The sequence below is a fragment of the Rhinoderma darwinii genome, chromosome 7, assembly GCF_050947455.1.
Source record: "Rhinoderma darwinii isolate aRhiDar2 chromosome 7, aRhiDar2.hap1, whole genome shotgun sequence".
NCBI lineage: Eukaryota > Metazoa > Chordata > Amphibia > Anura > Rhinodermatidae > Rhinoderma > Rhinoderma darwinii.
In genome coordinates, this window is record NC_134693.1 from 142,420,540 (window position 1) to 142,443,763 (window position 23,224).

Below are 23,224 nucleotides of genomic sequence, written 5' to 3' on the forward strand. Positions count from 1 at the left end.
TCATGACCTGCGGTTTATGGAGTCCATCAGTAAGGAGGCGGACGGTTTGTTATCCGTGGATTTCTATTTAACGTGTATCAGCAGCTTTAGGCTACGTTCACACACACGTTTGTTTTTGGTGCAGTTTTTCATGCAGTATTTTGAGCCAACGTCAGGAGTGGATCAAACACGAAGGAAAAGTAAACAGGAAGGAAGAGTATACAGGAAATACTTTGCTGCATCCATTTTTGGCATTGGCTTAAAAAACTGCATCAAAACCGCATGTGTGAATTCAGCCTTAGAGCGGAGAATAATAACCGCCGGCACAAAAACCCTTCAGTTAGTTGTTTATGTTGCATGTTGGGAGTTTGTCAGTAACTTTGTAGCTGCAGCTTTAAGAACGTAGAATTATTCCCCCCAATACTACCCCATGGAGCAGAGCTGACCCTGCGTGTGAGCAAACAAAAGGACAAGTTTTGATCAGGGTCCATTAGGTTGGAGTGGAGGAGATTTGGACGCCTCGTGACCTGAAAGCTGCAAAATCTCTTTTTAGGACACAGATGTTTGACTTTGGTGTTTGTTTCTGCACAAACTTTCACTGGAGCGAGTTACTAACTAATCCCGAAAGTGACCGCCGGCGATCGCTCCGAGCTATGGGGAACCTCCAGCGGTGGAGTCTGCTGATATCTGCCCTCGTCACCCTGTGTCCCCTGCCCTCGTGTCATGGAGGAAAGGTCAGTAATTACCCTCGTCACCCTGCAAATAACCGCGAATATACAATAGAAATAAAACGTATCGCTGTAGAATGAGCCGTCCTGCAACTTTCTACAGTTTCAATTCCTCACCATTTTCTAGATCTTAGCTTGCTGTCAGAGAATGGAAACCTTTATATATCAAGAGGCTAAAAAAAACAACTAATATTTGTCACAGCTGAAGATTTGTTACAATTGTATCCAATCTAAAAAAAAAAAAATTATCTGTGAGCTAAACAGCCTGGCCTCCAGACCGATACATTTTACCTGCACTGATACATTGTAACAAACTACCAGGATCGGAGTGAGTTACAGGTCACAGGCAGCAGGGAGGAGACTGCCCCCTGCTGTCTGCTCTTGCTAGATGTTGTAATGGCAGCAGTCATAGTATGGGCGGGGGGGGGGGGGTCATTTGTTACTCCCCATCACTGTCCTTAATTTATCAGTTAAAGGAGCGCCAAAGGTGAAGCTTAATTTACTCAACCTGTGTGGGACTACAACTCCCAGCATTTTGTGCTAGCTGCAGAGGTTGGAGATCACATCTTTATGAACGTCTTTGTCTTTCCTTCCAGAAGATGGAGATCCGCAGCATGCACATACACAGCCGGGTCTCGTCACGCTTTGCTCGAACCTTCGTCACCACCATCATCCAAAACTTATTGAATTCCTCCCAAGAAGCCATTTTTGAAATGGAGCTGCCAAAAACGGCGTTTATCACCAACTTCACCATGTGGGTAGAAGAAAGAGAAAGCTGCGAGATATTTAGCGGCAATTCTGCCTAGTAACGCATGTATACGGCTACTCGTCATGTAGAGATACATCGGGGGAGGGGCCGCACGTCTTGCTCACAGGGGGGTCAGTTGGGGCGTTATGCCCGTGTGATACAATGTTTCTGATAATAATGTATGTTCTGTTTCTTCAAGGATCATTGACAATGTAGCAAATGTCGGGATAGTTAAAGATAAAGCGGAGGCAAAGAAGAAATATCAAAAAGCCGTATCCAGGGGGCACAGCGCCGGCCTGGTCCAGTAGGTATCATTAGATGCCATTACGCTGTATTGATTTAGTTCCTGCAAATGGAAGAAGCTTCTCTCCCGAAATCCTGCACATTCATCTCTGGGAAGCCGTAGCGTACATAGAAGAGAGGGGGCCCCATAGGAAAAATCTAAATGGGCCCCCATTAGGGTTTTGGGTGTTTTTTCCGCCTCCACGCTCTTTCCATGACCCTTGGGCCAATTCCCCCCCCCCCCCCCCCATATTCCATATTTGCTGACAATCAGTTCCTCTTCAACTTAGCCTGATTGTTGGCTGATCAGGAGATCGGGACTCATCTAGTCTTCCCTTTAGTTACTGTCAGCAGAATACAGGGTCCTTAAGGGTATGTTCACACGCTGAGAGGCAGTTACGTGTGAAAAGACAGACTGTTAACAGCTGCCTCGTTTCACACGTAAAAGCTCCTCGTAATTTACGAGGCGTCTGAGACGCTCGTAAACCTTGAGCCGTGCTTCATTGATTTCAATGAAGAACGGCTCAAATTACGTGGCAAAGAAGTCCCCAGCACTTCTTTGCCGAGGCAGTAAATTTACGGGTCGTCAAACGACGACTCGTAAATAACAGGTCGTCTGCACAGTGCGTCAAATGAATGGGCAGATGTTTGCCGACGTATTGCAGCCCTATTTTCAGACGTAAAACGAGGCATAATACGCCTCGTATACGTCTGAAATTTGGCCGTGTGAACATACCCTTACTGGCAACAGAATACAGGGTCCGTTACTAGCAGCAGAATACAGGGTCCGTTACTGTCAGCAGAATACAGGGTCCGTTACTGTCAGCAGAATACAGGGTCCGTTACTGGCAGCAGAATACAGGGTCCGTTACTGGCAGCAGAATACAGGGTCCGTTACTAGCAGCAGAATACAGGGTCCGTTACTAGCAGCAGAATACAGGGTCCGTTAGGGTATGTTCACACACACTAATTACGGACGTAATTCGGGCGTTTTTGCCCCGAATTACGTCCGAAAAATGCGCCTCGATAGCGTTGACAAACATCTGCCCATTGAAAGCAATGGGCTGACGTTTGTTCACATGAGGCGTATATTTACGCGCCGCTGTCAAATGACAGCGCGTAAATAGACGCCCGCGTCAAAGAAGTGACCTGTCACTTCTTGGGGCGTAATTGGAGCCGTTATTCATTGACTCCAATTAAAAGCAGCGCCAAATACCTCCGTAATGGACGCGGCGTTCAAGCGCCTGCACATGCCGTTACGGCTGAAATTACGGGGATGTTTCCTCCTGAAAACATCCCCGTAATTTCAGCCGTTACGGACGCGGCCGTGTGAACATACCCTTACTGTCAGCAGAATACAGGGTCCGTAAGGGTATGTTCACACGGCCAAATTTCAGACGTATACGAGGCGTATTTTGCCTCGTTTTACGTCTGGAAATACGTCTCAAATACGTCGGCAAACATCTGCCCATTCATTTGAATGGGTTTGCCGACGTACTGTGCAGACGACCTGTTATTTACGCGTCGTCGTTTGACAGCTGTCAAACGACGACGCGTAAAAATACAGCCTCGTCAAAAGAAGTGCAGGACACTTATATACATTATATGCGGGACACTTATATACATTATATGCGGGACACTTATATACATTATATGCAGGACACTTATATACATTATATGCGGGACACTTCTATACATTATATGCGGGACACTTATATACATTACATGCGGGACACTTCTATACATTATATGCGGGACACTTATATACATTATATGCGGGACACTTATATACATTATATGCGGGACACTTATATACATTATATGCGGGACACTTATATACATTATATGCGGGACACTTATATACATTATATGCAGGACACTTATATACATTATATGCAGGACACTTATATACATTATATGCGGGACACTTATATACATTATATGCGGGACACTTATATACATTATATGCGGGACACTTCTATACATTATATGCGGGACACTTATATACATTATATGCAGGACACTTATATACATTATATGCGGGACACTTATATACATTATATGCGGGACACTTATATACATTATATGCGGGACACTTATATACATTATATGCAGGACACTTATATACATTATATGCAGGACACTTCTATACATTATATGCGGGACACTTATATACATTATATGCGGGACACTTATATACATTATATGCGGGACACTTATATACATTATATACAGGACACTTATATACATTATATGCGGGACACTTATATACATTATATGCGGGACACTTATATACATTATATGCGGGACACTTATATACATTATATGCGGGACACTTATATACATTATATGCGGGACACTTATATACATTATATGCAGGACACTTCTTTGGACGTTTTTGGAGCTGTTTTCTCATAGACTCCAATGAAAACAGCTCCAAAAACGGACGTAAAAAATGCCGCGAAAACGGCGCGAAAAACGCCGCGAAAAATGCGAGTTGGTAAAAAAACGTCTGAAAAGCAGGGTCTGTTTTCCCTTGAAAACAGCTCTGGATTTTCAGACGTTTTGGTTGACTACGTGTGAACATACCCTCACTGTCAGCAGAATACAGGGTCCGTCACTGTCAGCAGAATACAGGGTCCGTTACTGGCAGCAGAATACAGGGTCCGTTACTGGCAGCAGAATACAGGGTCCGTTACTGGCAGCAGAATACAGGGTCCGTTACTGGCAGCAGAATACAGGGTTCGTTACTGTCAGCAGAATACAGGGTCCGTTACTGTCAGCAGAATACAGGGTTCGTTACTGTCAGCAGAATACAGGGTCCGTCACTGTCAGCAGTATACAGGGTCAGTTACTGGCAGCAGAATACAGGGTCCGTCACTGTCAGCAGAATACAGGGTCCGTCACTGTCAGCAGTATACAGGGTCCATTACTGGCAGCAGAATACAGGGTCCGTTACTGGCAGCAGAATACAGGGTCCGTTACTGTCAGGGTATGTTCACACGGCCAAATTTCAGACGTATACGAGGCGTATTATGCCTCGTTTTACGTCTGAAAATATGGCTACAATACGTCGGCAAACATCTGCCCATTCATTTGAATGGGTTTGCCGACGTACTGTGCAGACGACCTGTTATTTACGAGTCGTCGTTTGACAGCTGTCAAACGACGACTCGTAAAAATACAGCCTCGTCAAAAGAAGTGCAGGACGCTTATATACATTATATGCGGGACACTTATATACATTATATGCGGGACACTTATATACATTATATGCGGGACACTTCTTTCAGACGTTTTTGGAGCTGTTTTCTCATAGACTCCAATGAAAACAGCTCCAAAAACGAGTTGGTAAAAAAATGAGTTGGTAAAAATGCGAGTTGGTAAAAAACGTCTGAAAAGCAGGGTCTGTTTTCCCTTGAAAACAGCTCTGGATTTTCAGACGTTTTGGTTGACTACGTGTGAACATACCCTCAGCAGAATACAGGGTTCGTTACTGTCAGCAGAATACAGGGTCCGTCACTGTCAGCAGTATACAGGGTCAGTTACTGGCAGCAGAATACAGGGTCCGTCACTGTCAGCAGAATACAGGGTCCATTACTGGCAGCAGAATACAGGGTCCGTTACTGGCAGCAGAATACAGGGTCCGTTACTGTCAGCAGGCATCCTGTGGGTGGGCAAATCCCAGTGCCTGACGGCATCACAAATACGTCTGTACGTGGTGTTTATAGCGCAGATGGCGGCTGCAGTGGAGATAGGATTCCCCGGAATAGCTGAGAGATTCCAATCATACAATGATATAAGGGAATCGCTGGTAATAACCCTAATATAAGAGGCTTTTGCTCCCCGGGGCCCCTCTAGAACATCACACGCTCCCGTATTGACACTTGGGCCCCATTGCTTTTTCCTGCTTGTGTCTTACATATAAAATATTAAAACTGACGCTCTTGAAATCTCTTTGTTCAGATCCACGGGGCGCAAAATGGAGAATTTTAAGATTTCGGTAAACGTGGGACCTCTCTCTACAGCAACGTTTAAGTTGGTGTACGAGGAATTATTGAAGCGGCAGCTCGGGAACTATGAATTATACTTGAGAATTAGACCCAAAGAACTTGTGGAAAACTTCCAGGTGAGTAATGAACGCTGATAACAACGGAAAACGGAATGCCCGGACCCCCCATAGACCCCGGCCACGGAGACGGCACCAAGCCAGGAAAATAAAGCTGCGTCCCCTATACCGCTATATTATGACAGAATCGGGCGTGGTGGATAATAACTTTAATAAAGGTGTCGCACATTTGGAGCTCTCATTAGAATACCCATATCTATGGCATTCGCGGTCTGTGGCGGGCTCGGTGACCACCTCTATGTGTAATGGCAGCTGTAAGTGATTGTCCCTCCGGAATATGATATAGGGTGAAAAATTACAAAAGACTTCTCACCATATGGGACCATATACATCTATATACATGCAAAACTATTTAATATGGATATTTTACAGATCAATGTGGACATCATTGAACCACAAGGAATCCGCTTCCTGCAAGCCGTCGCGACATTTATGACAAACGAACTCTCCGATGTGGTCAGAATAAATCGTACGGAAAATAAGGTAACGACCAATTCACGGACGCCATCAGAAGAAGAAGATGATGTTTGCCATTATAAGAAACTTGTACTTAAAGGAGCCCTCCGGTCATCCCATAATTGTACACTGGTGCCCCCCCATTCTTGGAGGAGATCAGGGATGATCGGGCAGAAATGTATAGATCCTTTATATTTCTATTATCTCCCATGATGCATCACTTCCAGCGGCCTTTATTATTATAAATGTTTCCCACCTTGGGTGGAGCTTAGTTATCACATGGTTTGGTCCACAAGATGTAGGGATAGGGAGATAACATTAGTGGGTGGAGCCTGGCACCCGGCGGAGGAGAATGTGTCACACAGATCAATACTGGAACAGGTGCGGGGGTGGGGCACGCACTGTCATTTGTGGGTTTTTATTTTTTTCACTTAATTTTTTTCTCGCTCATTTTCAGGCTCATATAGAATTTAAACCAACCCTGCGCCAGCAGCGCCAATGTCCGGATTGTGCGGAGACCCTTCTGGACGGGGATCTCAGGATAACGTATGACGTCAGGAGAGAAGGTTCTGCTGGGAAAGTGCAGGTGACTGGAGGAATCGTTACAGTTATATTCCGATTCCGTTCCATTGTTACTTTGTTACATTGTACTTTTCTTCTCAGATCGTCAATGGATACTTTGTCCATTACTTTGCCCCGACCAACCTTAAACGTTTACCGAAAAATGTGCTGTTCATCATCGATCACAGCGGGTCAATGTTCGGGAATAAAATCAAACAGGTAATGATTCCGCTCCAATCCCACCGGACGCCCCTGCTCTCTGTTATCAGGCTAGCGGCGGCATCCCATTGGTGGACTATGGACTGATATTTACTGTCAACAAGTCAGGGCGACCATGGGGAACACCAGCGTCACCAAGGGGAACACAATCCCATAGTAAGACGACATTAGGGGGTTGCTTCTTGTGCATGACCCCAATATATTCCGTTAGTAGAGAGATCATGGAGTATTATCCCTCCTTATAGATGGGCAGCCCTGCCCCCGCCTTGTCCAGGGAGGTACCACCCGGGCATGACCTTTCTTCTATCATGTTCTACAGACTTATGAAGCCTTCACTAAGATCCTGGAGGATATGCCTATGGAGGATTACATCGGGATTCTAATATTTAACGATAAAGTCGATAATTGGAAGAAGAGTCTGGTCAGAGCCACAACGAAGAACATCAAAAAGGCAAAGGAGTTTGTGACAAAGATCACCGCAAGAGGAGGTACGTCGGGGGTCCGAGGCAAGGAGCGTATTACAAGGACAGTCCCCCTTAAAATGGGGCACCTACAATACAGCCTAAGGCAGGATAGCTGAGTCTGAGCAGGAAGGTCCTGGGCCGCTGGGGTGTAGATATATGGGGTGCATAGGTGGCAATTGCCCCGGGGGCCTGGTGCATGACGGGGCCCAAAGGATCCTCTCCACATAGGAAGACACCAGTATTATAAATGACATGTGATAGGAGGGGGGCCCTGTTACGACTTTAAGTGGTCCCCAATGTGAAATCTGTTTCAGGCCCCCCAATTGTCACAACTGACCCTTTATAGGGGATCCACTCAGGGACCTGGTGCGACTATAACGTCAGCACCCCCTATAGCTACATCACTACTGCAAGCTCCCGATAGTGTACCCCGCCCCCGCCCTCTCAGCCTCATCAGAATCCTAAAAGTGCCCGTGGTTCGTCCCATCCGACCGTGTGGACTTATTTGAAGCAGCAAATGGTTTGCATGAATGCCTCTGATTGGCTGAGAGGGCTCAGTGGGCGGCAATGTGCCCATTTGCTACCTCAGCTGGGTCATTTATTGGGCACCATTGATCTCCTAATTGAATGGGGTCTATAGGAATGTGAGTGGTCCTGAGTGTAATACAATGCGTGGATTGGGTTTACATGACGGTTTCTTGATGCCTATGGATGGGGCCGGGGGCCACGTCAACGCTCACTTTTTTTGGTGTCACTGTTTATCATTAACCCTATGCTGTTCTGCAGGGACGGACATCAATAAAGCTCTGCTTACTGCAGCAAAAATGCTCACAAATGCCACCATTAATAACGCGCTGCCTCCAATGAGCGCCTCCATGATAATATTCCTCTCAGATGGCGAACCAACATCCGGTGAGTGAGTGGCGGCTAAATATTGTCCTACAAGTTATAGGGGAACTCTAGAGCAATGCTACAGGACGGCAGGAGAGAGAACGGATGAGTGTCCCCAAATATCGCAGCGCTGGTTAGATTGGGGCCAAAACTTCCCATCATTGGCCAAATATAAAGGAAAACTTATTATGCAGGTTGGTCTTGGGTCACGGTATTTCTTTACCATGGCGTGCAGAGATGGAAGACCCCCATAGGTGCTGCACCCGCTGCAGGTCAGATCATTCCTCTCATCCCCGCCTGCCATCCTGGTTCTGGCGCTGCGCTTATAAGCGTAGGGTGCACTGATTTCTGTGACTAATAATAACATCCACAGCGAGTATAAGGGGACATGACCTTATTGAGTATGGGGTGTCTGGTGATGACGCGTTTCGTCTGGTCCCTTTGATGTAGCGTCTGGAAGATCCTGGAATGTCCTAGAGACGCCATGACGAGGCCAGAGCCGTCACCCGCACTAATAATCACTATTATTATACAGGAACCACTGACCATAAGAGAATCATAGACAACGTGAAGCGATCTCTGGACGGTCAGGCCGCGCTGTACTGCTTGGGATTTGGCAACGGCGTCGATTTTAACTTTTTGGAGAAATTGGCTTTAGAAAATGGAGGACTGGCACGTCGAATATATGAGGATTCAGACTCCGCTCTGCAGTTACAGGTGATCAGCTGGCGTCATATATTCTACGTCATGAGTTCGTGAAGTTCCCCCTACCGAAGCTAGTACATGCCATATACCCCCCACCATGCCAAGAACGGGGTGCCCGATGCTGGTTCCACACCCCCCCTTCCCATCATTTAATAGGAGAGAAGAGCGGCATGATCAATAGAGAGAAGAGCAGCATGATCCTCTGACCAGTGCCCCCCTCACTTGTCCTCCGATGACGTTGGATTGTTCGGGGGGGGTTTGTGCAGGTGGAGCTGCCTCTATGGTATCTAGGCCTTTTCTGGACAACAATCGGATCTAATTGTTCTGTGGTCTATCACCTATAAGACTATAACCCCCACTCTCCCTCCCCTTGCAGGGCTTCTACAATGAAGTGGCGAACCCGATGCTTTTGAATATTGAGCTGCAGTATCTGGATAATTCTGTGGATTACGTGACCAGGAACAGCTTCAGACATTATTACCAGGGCTCTGAAATCATCGTAGCCGGCCGGATATCCAATAACAGTCTGGAGACCCTCACAGCAGAAGTCAAAGCCCAGGGCGTGAGTCCGAAATCTGCCGCGACAAAGCGAACGTCTCGTGTGTTTCGTTTTCAGTCTGTAGAAGAGAAATTCTGTGATTCTTATTCTTTCATTTTATATACTTTCCTGGGAGCAGCCATATTGAAGGCATACACCTCCTTCCTGTATTGTCTATATATATATCTCATGCAGCAGGGTGTGCGCTTTATGGCAGCTGCAATGAAAGGGAATTAATGGTCAAAAAATGTCAATAGAGTAATACAGCCCCCTCCCCCAGAGACCAGGGAGTGGCAGGGGGGCTGCATACCTCCCCTTATCTGTGTGTACAGTGGTACTATTTTGTCTTATCTAGGCCTCCAGCAGTACAAAAGAGCGGTCATCTGTCATTAAATCCCCACCCTCTAATGATAATGAGATGACTGCTGACCACACCCTCTAATGATAATGAGATGACTGCTGACCACACCCTCTAATGATAATGAGATGACTGCTGACCACACCCTCTAATGATAATGAGATGACTGCTGACCACACCCTCTAATGATAATGAGATGACTGCTGACCACACCCTCTAATGATGATGAGATGACTGCTGACCACACCCTCTAATGATAATGAGATGACTGCTGACCACACCCTCTAATGATAATGAGATGACTGCTGACCACACCCTCTAATGATAATGAGATGACTGCTGACCACACCCTCTAATGATGATGAGATGACTGCTGACCACACCCTCTAATGATAATGAGATGACTGCTGACCACACCCTCTAATGATAATGAGATGACTGCTGACCACACCCTCTAATGATAATGAGATGACTGCTGACCACACCCTCTAATGATAATGAGATGACTGCTGACCACACCCTCTAATGATAATGAGATGACTGCTGACCACACCCTCTAATGATGATGAGATGACTGCTGACCACACCCTCTAATGATAATGAGATGACTGCTGACCACACCCTCTAATGATAATGAGATGACTGCTGACCACACCCTCTAATGATAATGGGATGACTGCTGACCACACCCTCTAATGATAATGGGATGACTGCTGACCACACCCTCTAATGATAATGAGATAATAATAATAATCTTTATTTATATAGCGCCAACATATTACGCAGCACTTTACAATTTAGAGGGAACATGAAACAAACAATATCAGACATTACATAGTGACAAAGCTAATTTACAATTCAAATCTGGGGAGTGAGGACCCTGATCACAAGAGCTTACAATCTATGAGGAGAGGAGTGAGGACCCTGCTCGCAAGAGCTTACAATCTATGAGGAGTGAGGACCCTGATCACAAGAGCTTACAATCTATGAGGAAATAAGGGAGACACAACGTGTAACAGTGTTTGTTCTGTACAATGGTCCGGCCATTTTTATACACATGCGGTGGTAACATAAAGCTGCATGAGCCGGTCACCAGCCGGTATCCGTGTATGACGGACATGAAGAGAAGGAGTGTGAGGGAATCTTATTCTGATGACTAATCTATAAGGAGGGCCATGGAAAGGAGTCAGATGAGGGAATGTTATCGGCCGGTCTAAATAGATGTGTTTTCAGGGCACGTTTAAAACTGTGGATATTGGGAATTAATCTGATTGTCTGGGGTAGCGCATTCCAGAGGACGGGGCAGCACGAGAGAAAGAGATTAAATCCCCATCCTCTAAAGATAATGAAATGACTCATCTGAGCCCCCCTCTAATGAGAGCGAGATTACTCTGATGACCACGCCCTCTAATGATAGCGAGATTACTCTGCTGACCACGCCCTCTAATGATAGCGAGATTACTCTGCTGACCACGCCCTCTAATGATAGCGAGATTACTCTTCTGACCACGCCCTCTAATGACCACGCCCTCTAATAATAGTGAGATTACTCTTCTGACCACGCCCTCTAATAATAGTGAGATTACTCTTCTGACCACGCCCTCTAAAAGTAGTGAGATTACTCTTCTGACCACACCCTCTAATGATAATGAGATGATCCGCCCTCTAATGATAATGTAATTATTCTACTGACCCCACCCTCTAATGATAATAAAATTAGTCTGCTGGCAATGCCCTCTAATGATAATGAGATGACTCTGCTGACCCTATCCTTTAATAGTAATGAGAACATTTTGCTGACCACGCCCTCTAATTCTAATAAGATAACACTGTAACTCTGCTGACTACGCCCTCTAATGATAATGGGATGACTACTGACCCTGCCCTCTAATGATAATTTACGGCCGTTTTTGGAGCTGTTTTCAATAGAATCTATGAAAAACGGCTCCAAAAACGTCCCAAGAAGTGACCCCTGCACTTCTTTTTCGTGGCCGTTTTCTTACGCGGCCGTTTTTCAAAACGGCCGCGTAAAAAAACGGCCTGTCGGAACAGAACACCGTTTTCCCATTGAAATCAATGGGCAGATGTTTGGAGGCGTTCTGCTTCTGATTTTTCGGCCGAAAAACGGCCGAAAATAGCTTGTGTGAACATACCCTAAATCTGACAAGTGAGCAGCAAAAATACAGGGAATGTCAGCAACCAGCTCAAACACTACATCTCCAACAGAGCATGATCTGTACAGACACCAAACCAGCAGAGAGCCAGTGGGAATCAAGCAGAATTGTGAGTTCAGCTCTCGATGTAAGGTGGATATTTACAGTCATTGCCTCCATCTGGTACAGAATTCTACTTCTTCAGAAACGGTTGTAAAAATGTTACCTGCTTGTGTCCCAGCTTAACATGTCCCCGGGAGAATCCTCACAGGTATATAATGGTATATAAGTGCACAGAGCAGAATCTGGTTCTGACACCAATGATTATGACTATTTATCTTTTTAATGAAGTTTTCTGAGCCGTTCTCCATGACAGTGGAAACTCCTGTACAGGAGGAGGAGGATGAGGTGTCCAGAGAGCAGCGGTATATATTTGGGGACTTCACGGAGAGACTGTGGGCTTATCTGACCATAGAACAACTGCTGATTAAACAGTACGGAGCGTTTTATACTTCATTTTTATGTTATTTCTAATTTTGTACTATATTTCACACTCTCTTAGTCTAGTTCAATTGTCTGTTTTAGAAAACCAATATCCATACACCCTATTAGGGAATTCTGAGTCAATATAGGAGGTGTCCCCCTGTTCTGGACCCTCATTTATCATCCAGAGCAGAGAGCAGCTACAAAGAGCGCCCCTGACTCTGGAGGACCCGGCCCCTCTGTACATTACAAGGACAGTCCATTGATTTTAATGAGTAATTCTTATTTTCTCCTGTGGTGGCGCTGCAGGAAAATTAAAGACTTGATGCCAGGTTCCCTCACAGATCACTGATGATCATTGGAGGCCTAAGCCCCGGGATACCCTGCGATCAACTTGTCATCACGGGACCCTTGTAATGAAAAGAGATTGTTCAAAGGGGAAAACACTTTAACGTAATTAATCCATTTTGGATATTGATGATTCCAAAACTATGAAGAAGCATAGATTTCATAGATTTCATAGATTTCATAGATTTCAAGACTATTTGCAAAGTTGCTTCTCTTTAATTTTGCATTAAAGCAATAAAAAAATTGGTTTTGAAAGATCACACGATACAACGAGAAGAACATTTCTGCAGAGATATAATGAGAAGGAATTTCTTATTTGTAGAATTTCAGCTGAAGGTAAAGAAATAATGAAGACAACAGAGAATGCCCTGGGTTTATCCTTGAAGTATAATTTTGTGACACCATTAACATCAATGGTAGTGACATCGCCCGAGGAGGAGAAATCAGATGAACTTGTTGCAAATAAACCGAAAGAAGACGGTGAGTGCGAATGTTTATAGGCAGCTCTGCCGACATTCAGGAGTCACACCACCGCCAACCTACATCTCTTCCTTTCTTTCTCATCCCCTAGTAGTGGCTGCGGCAGCAGAATGTTACATGTAACTCTATGGGAGCTGTATATATCTGTATGTAGTGAGGTCCCCCTAGTGGTGGCTGCAGGCAGCAGAATGTTATCATGTAACTCTATGGGAGCTGTATATATCTGTATGTAGTGAGGTCCCCCTAGTGGTGGCTGCAGGCAGCAGAATGTTATCATGTAACTCTATGGGAGCTGTATATATTTGTATGTAGTCAGCTCCCCCTAGTGGTGACTGCAGGCAGCAGAATGTTTCATGTAACTCTATGGGAGCTGTATATATTTGTATGTAGTGAGCTCCACCTAGTGGTGACAGCAGGCAGCAGAATGTTTCATGTAACTCTATTGGAGCTGTATATATCTGTATGTAGTGAGGTCCCCCTAGTGGTGGCTGCAGGCAGCAGAATGTTTCATGTAACTCTATGGGAGCTGTATATATCTGTATGTAATGAGGTCTCCCTAGTGGTGGCTGCAGGCAGCAGAATGTTATCATGTAACTCTATGGGAGCTGTATATATCTGTATGTAGTGAGGTCCCCCTAGTGGTGGCTGCAGGCAGCAGAATGTTATCATGTAACTCTATGGGAGCTGTATATATTTGTATGTAGTCAGCTCCCCCTAGTGGTGACAGCAGGCAGCAGAATGTTTCATGTAACTCTATGGGAGCTGTATATATTTGTATGTAGTGAGCTCCCCCTAGTGGTGACAGCAGGCAGCAGAATGTTTCATGTAACTCTATTGGAGCTGTATATATCTGTATGTAGTGAGCTCTCCCCAGTGGTGACTGCAGGTAGCAGAATCTTATCATATAACTCTATGAGAGCTGTATATATCTGTATGTAGTGAGCTCCACCTAGTGGTTGCTGAAGGTGTGAGAATGTTATCATGTAACTCTATAGGAGCTGTATATATTTGTATGTAATCAGCCCACCTCTAGTGGTGACTGCAGGTAGCAGAATCTTATCATGTAACTCTATGGGAGCTGTATATATCTGTATGGTGAGCTCCCCCTAGTGGTGACAGCAAGAAGCAGAATGTTATTATGTAACTCTATGGTAGCCGTATATATCTGTATGTAGTGAGCTCCCCCTAGTGGTGGCTGCAGGCAGAGAGAAGTTTAGAGAGAATAAGCTGAAAAATAAAGAGAAAACAACACAAAAGGTAACATCATAGAAGATCCAGAATACCAGAAAATGGTAGAAAGTGCGCAGACGTAGCTAAATAGTTTTTCTTATATTTCACAGATTCGCTTGCTGAACTTGACGAGTCTTATGATTCCGGTATGTATTAATGTTCATGTACATTGGTGTGTGACCGCAAAAAAAAGTACACAGGTTCAGCGCATTAACAAACTGGGCATCAGAAGTCGTGGTTGAGTCCAGGCCAACAGTCGGCAATAGAGAGCAGAATAATTAATCTGGACAGAAATTTACAGAGGTCAAGATTAAAGTTCACCAAATGTTATAACTTGAGCGTAAATCAGCAGAACATGAAGTATATAAAACTTTGTAATAAATATTATATGGGGACAGTGTCGTCTTTCTCACCCCCCGGCAGCCTGTAATTCCCCTCTCCCTGCAGGATCTCGGTAAATGTTCACAAACCTCCTCAGTTACTATGAAATCCATCTAAGGTAACACAGTAAATAGATGAAAGGGAGGAGGGAGATGCAGCTGCAGCTCTGTATCTATGAGACTTCATGCTGTTAGATAGGGGGCAGAATGGGAGATACTTCTAATTGGCTCAGAGCACAGCGCTAACGTCACACTGAGAAGACCCCGCCCACTCTGCAGGCAACGCCACTTTCTTTCTGCATAACTCAATGTAAAATATCTGAGACAAGTTAGAAATATTAGGGTATGTTTAAACAGCAGAATTTTTGCGGCAGGATCCACCATGGAAAATTCCGCCTCCCATTCATTTAAATGGGGCCGGACGGGAAAAGAGCTCTGTTTGAAGTGAGTGGGTGTGGCCCGTGATGTATGTCATGTGACAAGCAGTTAGCCAATTACATATCCACATACAGAAACACACAGTATATTCCCCCAGACTCACGGCTAGCACTAAGCATGGGCGGGTCCTGAGTCGGGAGGAGGGGCTGAGTATTCAAACAAGATGATTTTTATTTTTATCAGAACATGGACGATAATACTTCACCGTTATATCAGTCAGCGTTTCACCCCGACATTAATGTTACAGGTTCAAATGAACCTCTTAATACCAGGAATTTGCATTTACTTATTACATAATGATGACTGTATCAGAAGTTGAATCCGATACATAGTAACAAAAACTAGTAAAAGACGTATTTTTTATTTTTACTCATTTATTTTGAATCTGATTTATTTTTCACGTTCTTATAGCAGATCTTTGGGTAGGAATAAGAGCAGCTCATACTGTAGAACAGAACATTATGCTTTTATTGACGCACGTGATGTATGATCCGTTGTGTATCTAACGCTATACATTTATTTTCAACAGTGGATTCCCACTATTACGGTAAGATCTGGAGCTTTTGTTTTTTAATCTCCTTTTTTCCACAGTTTTTTTTACAAAATGTAAATAATAGCGCCATACTGTGCCCACATAACCGTGTCCTGCAGAGCCCGTATACTAACACCGCAAAGTGTCACAATGACCGTGACTTATAGTTCCCAAATGACATCAGCATAAAACAGCATTATACAATGTCTATATAATACCGCCATACTGCGCCAACATAACACAACCATGTAATGTTCATAGTCTACCACCAAGTGTCAAAATCACAGTGCCCTACAGTACATTGACCAAATTATTTAAAGATCCTGCGACTTAGCAATATTACAACGCGATGCCTGAATAATAGCGGCATACTGTGCTCACATAACACTGCCAAGCAATGCTGTATACAGAGGCAGAATCTTTACCTTGACACGCATTAAATATACTCCGGCAAGAAACTTTAACTTGAGTTTTTTAATGGTGTTTGCTGCGTCATGTGATAAGGTTTTATGCTGCAGTAAATTATCACGGTCAAGTTAAAGATTGCTACATATGTACGACCTTAAAAAAATGTAATGATAAGTACATGGAGATGAAATGTCATCGGAATGTTCTATACAAACAGATGTGTGATTGTGTTTCCCTCTCCCCCTGCAGGATACTACGATAATGAGGAAAGTATGTACCGCCCGTTCCTATTATTCCTCTTCCCATTAATCCTCTTCCCATTATTCTTCTTCCCATTATTCCCCTTCCCATTATTCCTCTTCCCATTATTCATCTTCCCATTATTCCCCTTCCCATTATTCCCCTTCCCATTATTCCTCTTCCCATTATTAATCTTCCCATTATTCCCCTTCCCATTATTCCTCTTCCCATTATTCCCCTTCCCATTATTCCTCTTCCCATTATTCTTCTTCCCATTATTCCCCTTCCCATTATTCCTCTTCCCATTATTCCTCTTCTCATTATTCCCCTTCCCATTATTCCCCTTCCCATTATTCCTCTTCCCATTATTCCTCTTCTCATTATTCCCCTTCCCATTATTCATCTTCCCATTATTCCTCTTCCCATTATTCCTCTTCCCATTATTCCTCTTCCCATTATTCCCCTTCCCATTATTCCCCTTCCCATTATTCCTCTTCTCATTATTCCCCTTCCCATTATTCCCCTTCCCATTATTCCCCTTCCCATTATTCCTCTTCCCATTATTCCCCTTCCCATTATTCCCCTTCCCATTATTCCCCTTCCCATTATTCCTCTTCCCATTATTCCTCTTCTCATTATTCCCCTTCCCATTATTCCTCTTCCCATTATTCCTCTTCCCATTATTCCCCTTCCCATTATTCCTCTTCCCATTATTCCTCTTCCCATTATTCCCCTTCCCATTATTCCCCTTCCCATTATTCCCCTTCCCATTATTCCCCTTCTCATTATTCCCCTTCCCATTATTCCCCTTCCCATTATTCCCCTTCCCATTATTCCCCTTCCCATTATTCCTCTTCCCATTATTCCCCTTCCCATTATTCCTCTTCCCATTATTAATCTTCCCATTATTCCCCTTCTCATTATTCCTCTTCCCATTATTCCCCTTCCCATTATTCCCCTTCCCATTATTCCCCTTCCCATTATTCCTCTTCCCATTAATCCTCTTCCCATTATTCCTCTTCCCATTATTCCTCTTCCCATTATTCCCCTTCCCATTATTCCCCTTCCCATTATTCCTCTTCCCATTATTCCCCTTCCCATTATTCTTCTTCCCATTATTCCTCTTCCCATTATTCCCCCTCCCATTATTCCTCTTCCCATTATTCCCCTTCCCATTATTCCCCTTCCCATTATTCCCCTTCCCATTATTCCTCTTCTCATTATTCCCCTTCCCATTATTCCTCTTCCCATTATTCCCCTTCCCATTATTCCCCTTCCCATTATTCCTCTTCCCATTATTCCTCTTCTCATTATTCCCCTTCCCATTATTCCCCTTCCCATTATTCCCCTTCCCATTATTCCTCTTCCGATTATTCCCCTTCCCATTATTCCTCTTCCCATTATTCCCCTTCCCATTATTCCCCTTCCCATTATTCCTCTTCCCATTATTCCTCTTCCCATTATTCCTCTTCCCATTATTCCCCTTCCCATTATTCCCCTTCCCATTATTCCTCTTCCCATTATTCCCCTTCCCATTATTCCCCTTCCCATTATTCCTCTTCTCATTATTCCCCTTCCCATTATTCCCCTTCCCATTATTCCCCTTCCCATTATTCCCCTTCCCATTATTCCCCTTCCCATTATTCCTCTTCTCATTATTCCCCTTCCCATTATTCCCCTTCCCATTATTCCCCTTCCCATTATTCCCCTTCCCATTATTCCCCTTCCCATTATTCCCCTTCCCATTAAACCCCTTGTATTCCCAGGACTGATTCCTTTATGAATCGGTTCATGATCTCTTTCACTGATGAACATTGTATCTAACGGACGAGTCTTATGTTTCCTTTGTTTCAGATCTTCCAATTGACATAAGTGCGTATTCTTTTATGTTCTTTTATAGAATGAATAGTTACATTGTATCCCCTCGTGGATCACCCTCGTCACAGATAAACATGGCAAATTGACCCATGCCCCCAAATAAAACCTGCCAGGGAAACTTACAAAAGCTGTATAGATAGGGGGCGCCATCTTCAGGACCAGATCTGGGGTAGGCGGGTGGAGCCCCAGGACCAGCGTCCGTTGGAGGGACTTCTTCATCTCACCTTTTTTCTTTTTCTATATTTTAGAATCTCTCGTGGAGGTATTTGCGACTCAGGCGCGTAAGTTGTTTCCTTATTAATGGCGTCTATTGGAAAAGTTGTCCGTTCCGCCTGCTCAGCTCTTATAACAGTAGTTTGTGGGGGGCTCCCAGCAGCTCAGCCCAGGGGGAGTCCGAAGTCCCAGACACCTCAATGGGGAGATTTATCAATAACAAATGCTGGTGGGACCAGGCTCTGACCTGATAACAGGACCACAACAGGGAGGATAAGGGCCAGCAGAGGACAACCCCAAGTAGAGAGATGGGGGGGGGGGGAGGTGTCACTTGCTATTCGTTTTTTTTGGGGTGGTTATTTTATTTGTTGGTGACATCGTCTGTATGTGCAGCAGAGGAAATGCTCCAAATTATTTATGACCTCTGACTGCACTAATCAGTTATTGGGGTGCTGACTTTAATTTTGCCTCTTCCCCATGCTTTACACTGCAACTTTGTTCAGTTTTTTGTTTTATTATTTATAACCATAACTTCCCCCACACACATCAGACCATGCGAAGCTGATTTCACTTACAGCAAGGACACTACAGCTGCACATAGTCTGAAGGGAGGAGCCTCAATCAAAAGGAGGAGCCTCAATCAGAAGGAGGAGCCTCAATCAGAAGGAGGAGCCTCAATCAGAAGGAGTAGCCTCAATCAGAGGGAGGAGCCTTCATGTGATTTTTATTTCTTCTTTTTACAGCCGTTTGTGAGTCTTTCCACATTATATTAGGAAATCCAAATGAAACGGACAGAATCTGTGTTAAAGTCACAGAGGCACCGGGTGTTACTGTCAACGTGTTTCATGATGAAATGACGGGTAGGTTCTGAAGTATCGCAGCATAGATTTATATGTTTCACCTCCTCTCCCCCAAGCTTCCCGCAGCACTAGCCTTATACATGACAACTTCTGAGACGTGACATCAGGAAGATTCTGAAAAGCAACAAATGAAGCTGCACAATTTTATTTTACTGTATACCCCAGCCTATTATATAGGACACACTCCAACCTGTGGCATTTGAAAAACAAATAGTGCATATGACCCCCCCCCCCTTCATCACACCCCAAAATGAATACAGACCCCAGATTAGACCCCCTAAAATAATACAGACCCAGACTAGATTCTGCAGATCCTCCCCTCTCCTCTCCTGCAGATCCTCCCCTCTCCCCTCTCCTGCAGATCCTGCCCTATCCCCTCTCCTGCAGATCCTGTCCTCTCCCCTCTCCTGCAGATCCTGTCCTCTCCCCTCTCCTGCAGATCCTGTCCTCTCCCCTCTCCTGCAGATCCTCCCTTCTCCCCGCTCCTGCAGATCCTCCCCGCTCCTGCAGATTCTCCCCTTACCCCGCTCCTGCAGATCCTCCCCTCTCATGCAGATCCTCCCCTCTCATGCAGATCCTGCCCTCTCCCCTCTCCTGCAGATCCTGTCCTCTCCCCTCTCCTGCAGATCCTGTCCTCTCCCCTCTCCTGCAGATCCTGTCCTCTCCCCTCTCCTGCAGATCCTGTCCTCTCCCCTCTCCTGCAGATCCTGTCCTCTCCCCTCTCCTGCAGATCCTCCCTTCTCCCCGCTCCTGCAGATCCTCCCCGCTCCTGCAGATTCTCCCCTCACCCCGCTCCTGCAGATCCTCCCCTCTCATGCAGATCCTCCCCTCTCATGCAGATCCTGCCCTCTCCCCTCTCCCCTCTCCTGCAGATCCTGTCCTCTCCCCTCTCCTGCAGATCCTGTCCTCTCCCCTCTCCTGCAGATCCTGTCCTCTCCCCTCTCCTGCAGATCCTACCCTCTCCCCTCTCCTGCAGATCCTGTCCTCTCCCCTCTCCTGCAGATCCTGTCATCTCCCCTCTCTTGCAGATCCTGTCCTCTCCCCTCTCCTGCAGATCCTACCCTCTCCCCTCTCCTGCAGATCCTGTCCTCTCCCCTCTCCTGCAGATCCTGTCCTCTCCCCTCTCCTGCAGATCCTGCCCTCTCCCCTCTCCTGCAGATCCTGTCCTCTCCCCTCTCCTGCAGATCCTGTCCTCTCCCCTCTCCTGCAGATCCTGTCCTCTCCCCTCTCCTGCAGATCCTCCTTTCTCCTCGCTCCTGCAGATCCTCCCCGCTCCTGCAGATTCTCCCCTTACCCCGCTCCTGCAGATCCTCCCCTCTCATGCAGATCCTCCCCTCTCATGCAGATCCTGCCCTCTCCCCTCTCCTGCAGATCCTGTCCTCTCCCCTCTCCTGCAGATCCTGTCCTCTCCCCTCTCCTGCAGATCCTGTCCTCTCCCCACTCCTGCAGATCCTACCCTCTCCCCTCTCCTGCAGATCCTGTCCTCTCCCCTCTCCTGCAGATCCTGTCCTCTCCCCTCTCCTGCAGATCCTGTCCTCTCCCCTCTCCTGCGGATCCTACCCTCTCCCCTCTCCTGCGGATCCTGTCCTCTCCCCTCTCCTGCAGATCCTGTCCTCTCCCCTCTCCTGCAGATCCTACCCTCTCCCCTCTCCTGCAGATCCTACCCTCTCCCCTCTCCTGCAGATACTGTCCTCTCCCCTCTCCTGCAGATCCTGTCCTCTCCCCTCTCCTGCAGATCCTACCCTCTCCCCTCTCCTGCAGATCCTACCCTCTCCCCTCTCCTGCAGATCCTACCCTCTCCCCTCTCCTGCAGATCCTCCCCTCTCCCAGCTCCTGCAGATCCTCCCCGCTCCTGCAGATCCTCCCCTCTCCCCGCTCCTGCAGATCCTCCCCTCTCCCCTCTCATGCAGATCCTCCCCGCTCCTTCAGATCCCCCCCCTCTCCCTGCTCCTACAGTCCTTTCCACTCCCGGGTGCTGCAGACAACGTCATGACATCGGCCCCATGACGACCCGAGACTGAAGAGGATAACAAGGTGCCGGAAAAGGGTGAGGGGAGTATTTAGAGAGTACACAGGGCACCCAGGAGATTTCCCTGCTATTACAGGAGTACAGAAGGTCTCCCCTGTTTCCGGGCGTCTCCTGGATATTCCGGTGGAGTTACGTAAATCTTTCTGATCTCATTGGATACTAAGGGTAACAACCGCTGTTCTCATACACCGCTTATCATCCCTGGCGCCGCTTATCCCCTAGTCAGTAATTCCAGAATACACAGCGACATTGTATCTTCTGTTTTTATCTTCTCACCAGGTATCACCGTGAACGGTAAACTGAGCGACAACGGCAGCCATTTTGTACGATTTGGCCTGGAGAATAAAAAAGCGCGTCTGAAGGGCGATGTTAATGCAAACAATATCACCTTAATAAGAGATGGACAGGTCACCATTTATGATTGGACGGCAGCCATTGAATGTCCGGGGTCAGTGATGCCTCTTTTTTAACTATATAAATCCTGGATACTTTGAGGCGCAGGTTGGGGGGAGGGGTCTTAAAGTCATAGAACAATTCAGTGGCGATTCCACAGGATGTATTACGTATGGTTACACAAGACAGATGCGTTACTTTTGTTTTCTTCGTAGTTTTCTGAAAACGAATATTGAACAAATTACTTTTCCTCTCGATGTCGGAGCCAATTTTACAATCACCGCCACCGGACTCTCGCTGCACCTGTCCTTATTTGTAGACAGCGGATACTCCGCATCGAATCTGACCACCGGGGTATTGGGTATGTTGTGAAGCTGAAATATTGATAAAAAATGGGCACAAACGAATGAGGGAGGAGATGGGTAAGAAGGGTGATGGTGGAGTTCTCCTTTAATGACACTTTTTAAATCTGATTTCTTGACTTTCAGGTCAGTTGGTGAACACCGATGTGAGACTGAACTCCGATTCATTCAGTGTTGGTCCGAAGATCATCCCCGTTCACAGGTACAAACGTCACATTATTGTATCCAGACGTCAGTGTCGTTACATCCGGGATTTACTACAGATAGAACATATCTGCTGGAATGTGCCTGTGGTGTTGCCTAGCAACAGACCACACCTACATTGGGTGACTACAGGAGCTCTCCATTAGCCTGTGATCGGCTGATGTCACTCCAGCCTCTTCCTGTAGATGACACACGACTATTCCCCTAATGTCCCCCTCGCCCCTGCAGGGATCAGTGTTATTTTTACATGCGACATGGTGACCAAATATCAAAATCTGGGCAGGACGCCCGCGGCCACGGAGTACATATCATTAATTTGTAACGTTCTCTGTTTAGGGTCACAGGTTGTGATTTCACACCACACGGGGAGCAGCGCCGAGGTCACTGTCAGCACGTCCGACTCAGCCCAGAGAACCTGCTCGGTGGAGCCGGATACATTGTATCAGACATGTTTACAATTCCACAATGATAATAATTATGTACGAATACGATGTAGCCAATAATCTGTGAGCCGCTATTAAATGTCGTTTCTTCA

General features: G+C 45.9%; 1 protein-coding gene across 3 annotated transcripts; it reads left to right on the forward strand.

The window, feature by feature from the left end:
* The first annotated feature begins 480 nt into the window (after window positions 1–480).
* Window positions 481–23,224, forward strand: LOC142656913 (inter-alpha-trypsin inhibitor heavy chain H3-like). Of its 3 annotated transcripts, none has more exons than XM_075831907.1 (23): window positions 481–713; window positions 1,307–1,461; window positions 1,655–1,759; window positions 5,704–5,866; window positions 6,239–6,349; window positions 6,780–6,908; window positions 6,986–7,102; window positions 7,422–7,590; window positions 8,353–8,478; window positions 8,993–9,174; window positions 9,539–9,724; window positions 12,563–12,705; window positions 13,365–13,522; window positions 14,863–14,898; window positions 16,100–16,117; window positions 16,760–16,780; window positions 18,605–18,622; window positions 18,877–18,909; window positions 19,585–19,701; window positions 22,010–22,178; window positions 22,339–22,484; window positions 22,612–22,687; window positions 23,026–23,224. In XM_075831907.1, exons 1-23 carry the CDS (start codon window positions 540–542, stop codon window positions 23,156–23,158), a joined length of 2,685 nt encoding a protein of 894 aa, XP_075688022.1. In that variant the 5' UTR covers window positions 481–539; the 3' UTR covers window positions 23,159–23,224. The 3 variants fall into 3 exon arrangements, with proteins under 3 accessions (XP_075688022.1, XP_075688023.1, XP_075688021.1); XM_075831906.1 differs by having other exon boundaries at window positions 482–713; window positions 1,304–1,461; XM_075831908.1 differs by lacking the exon at window positions 18,605–18,622 and having other exon boundaries at window positions 1,304–1,461.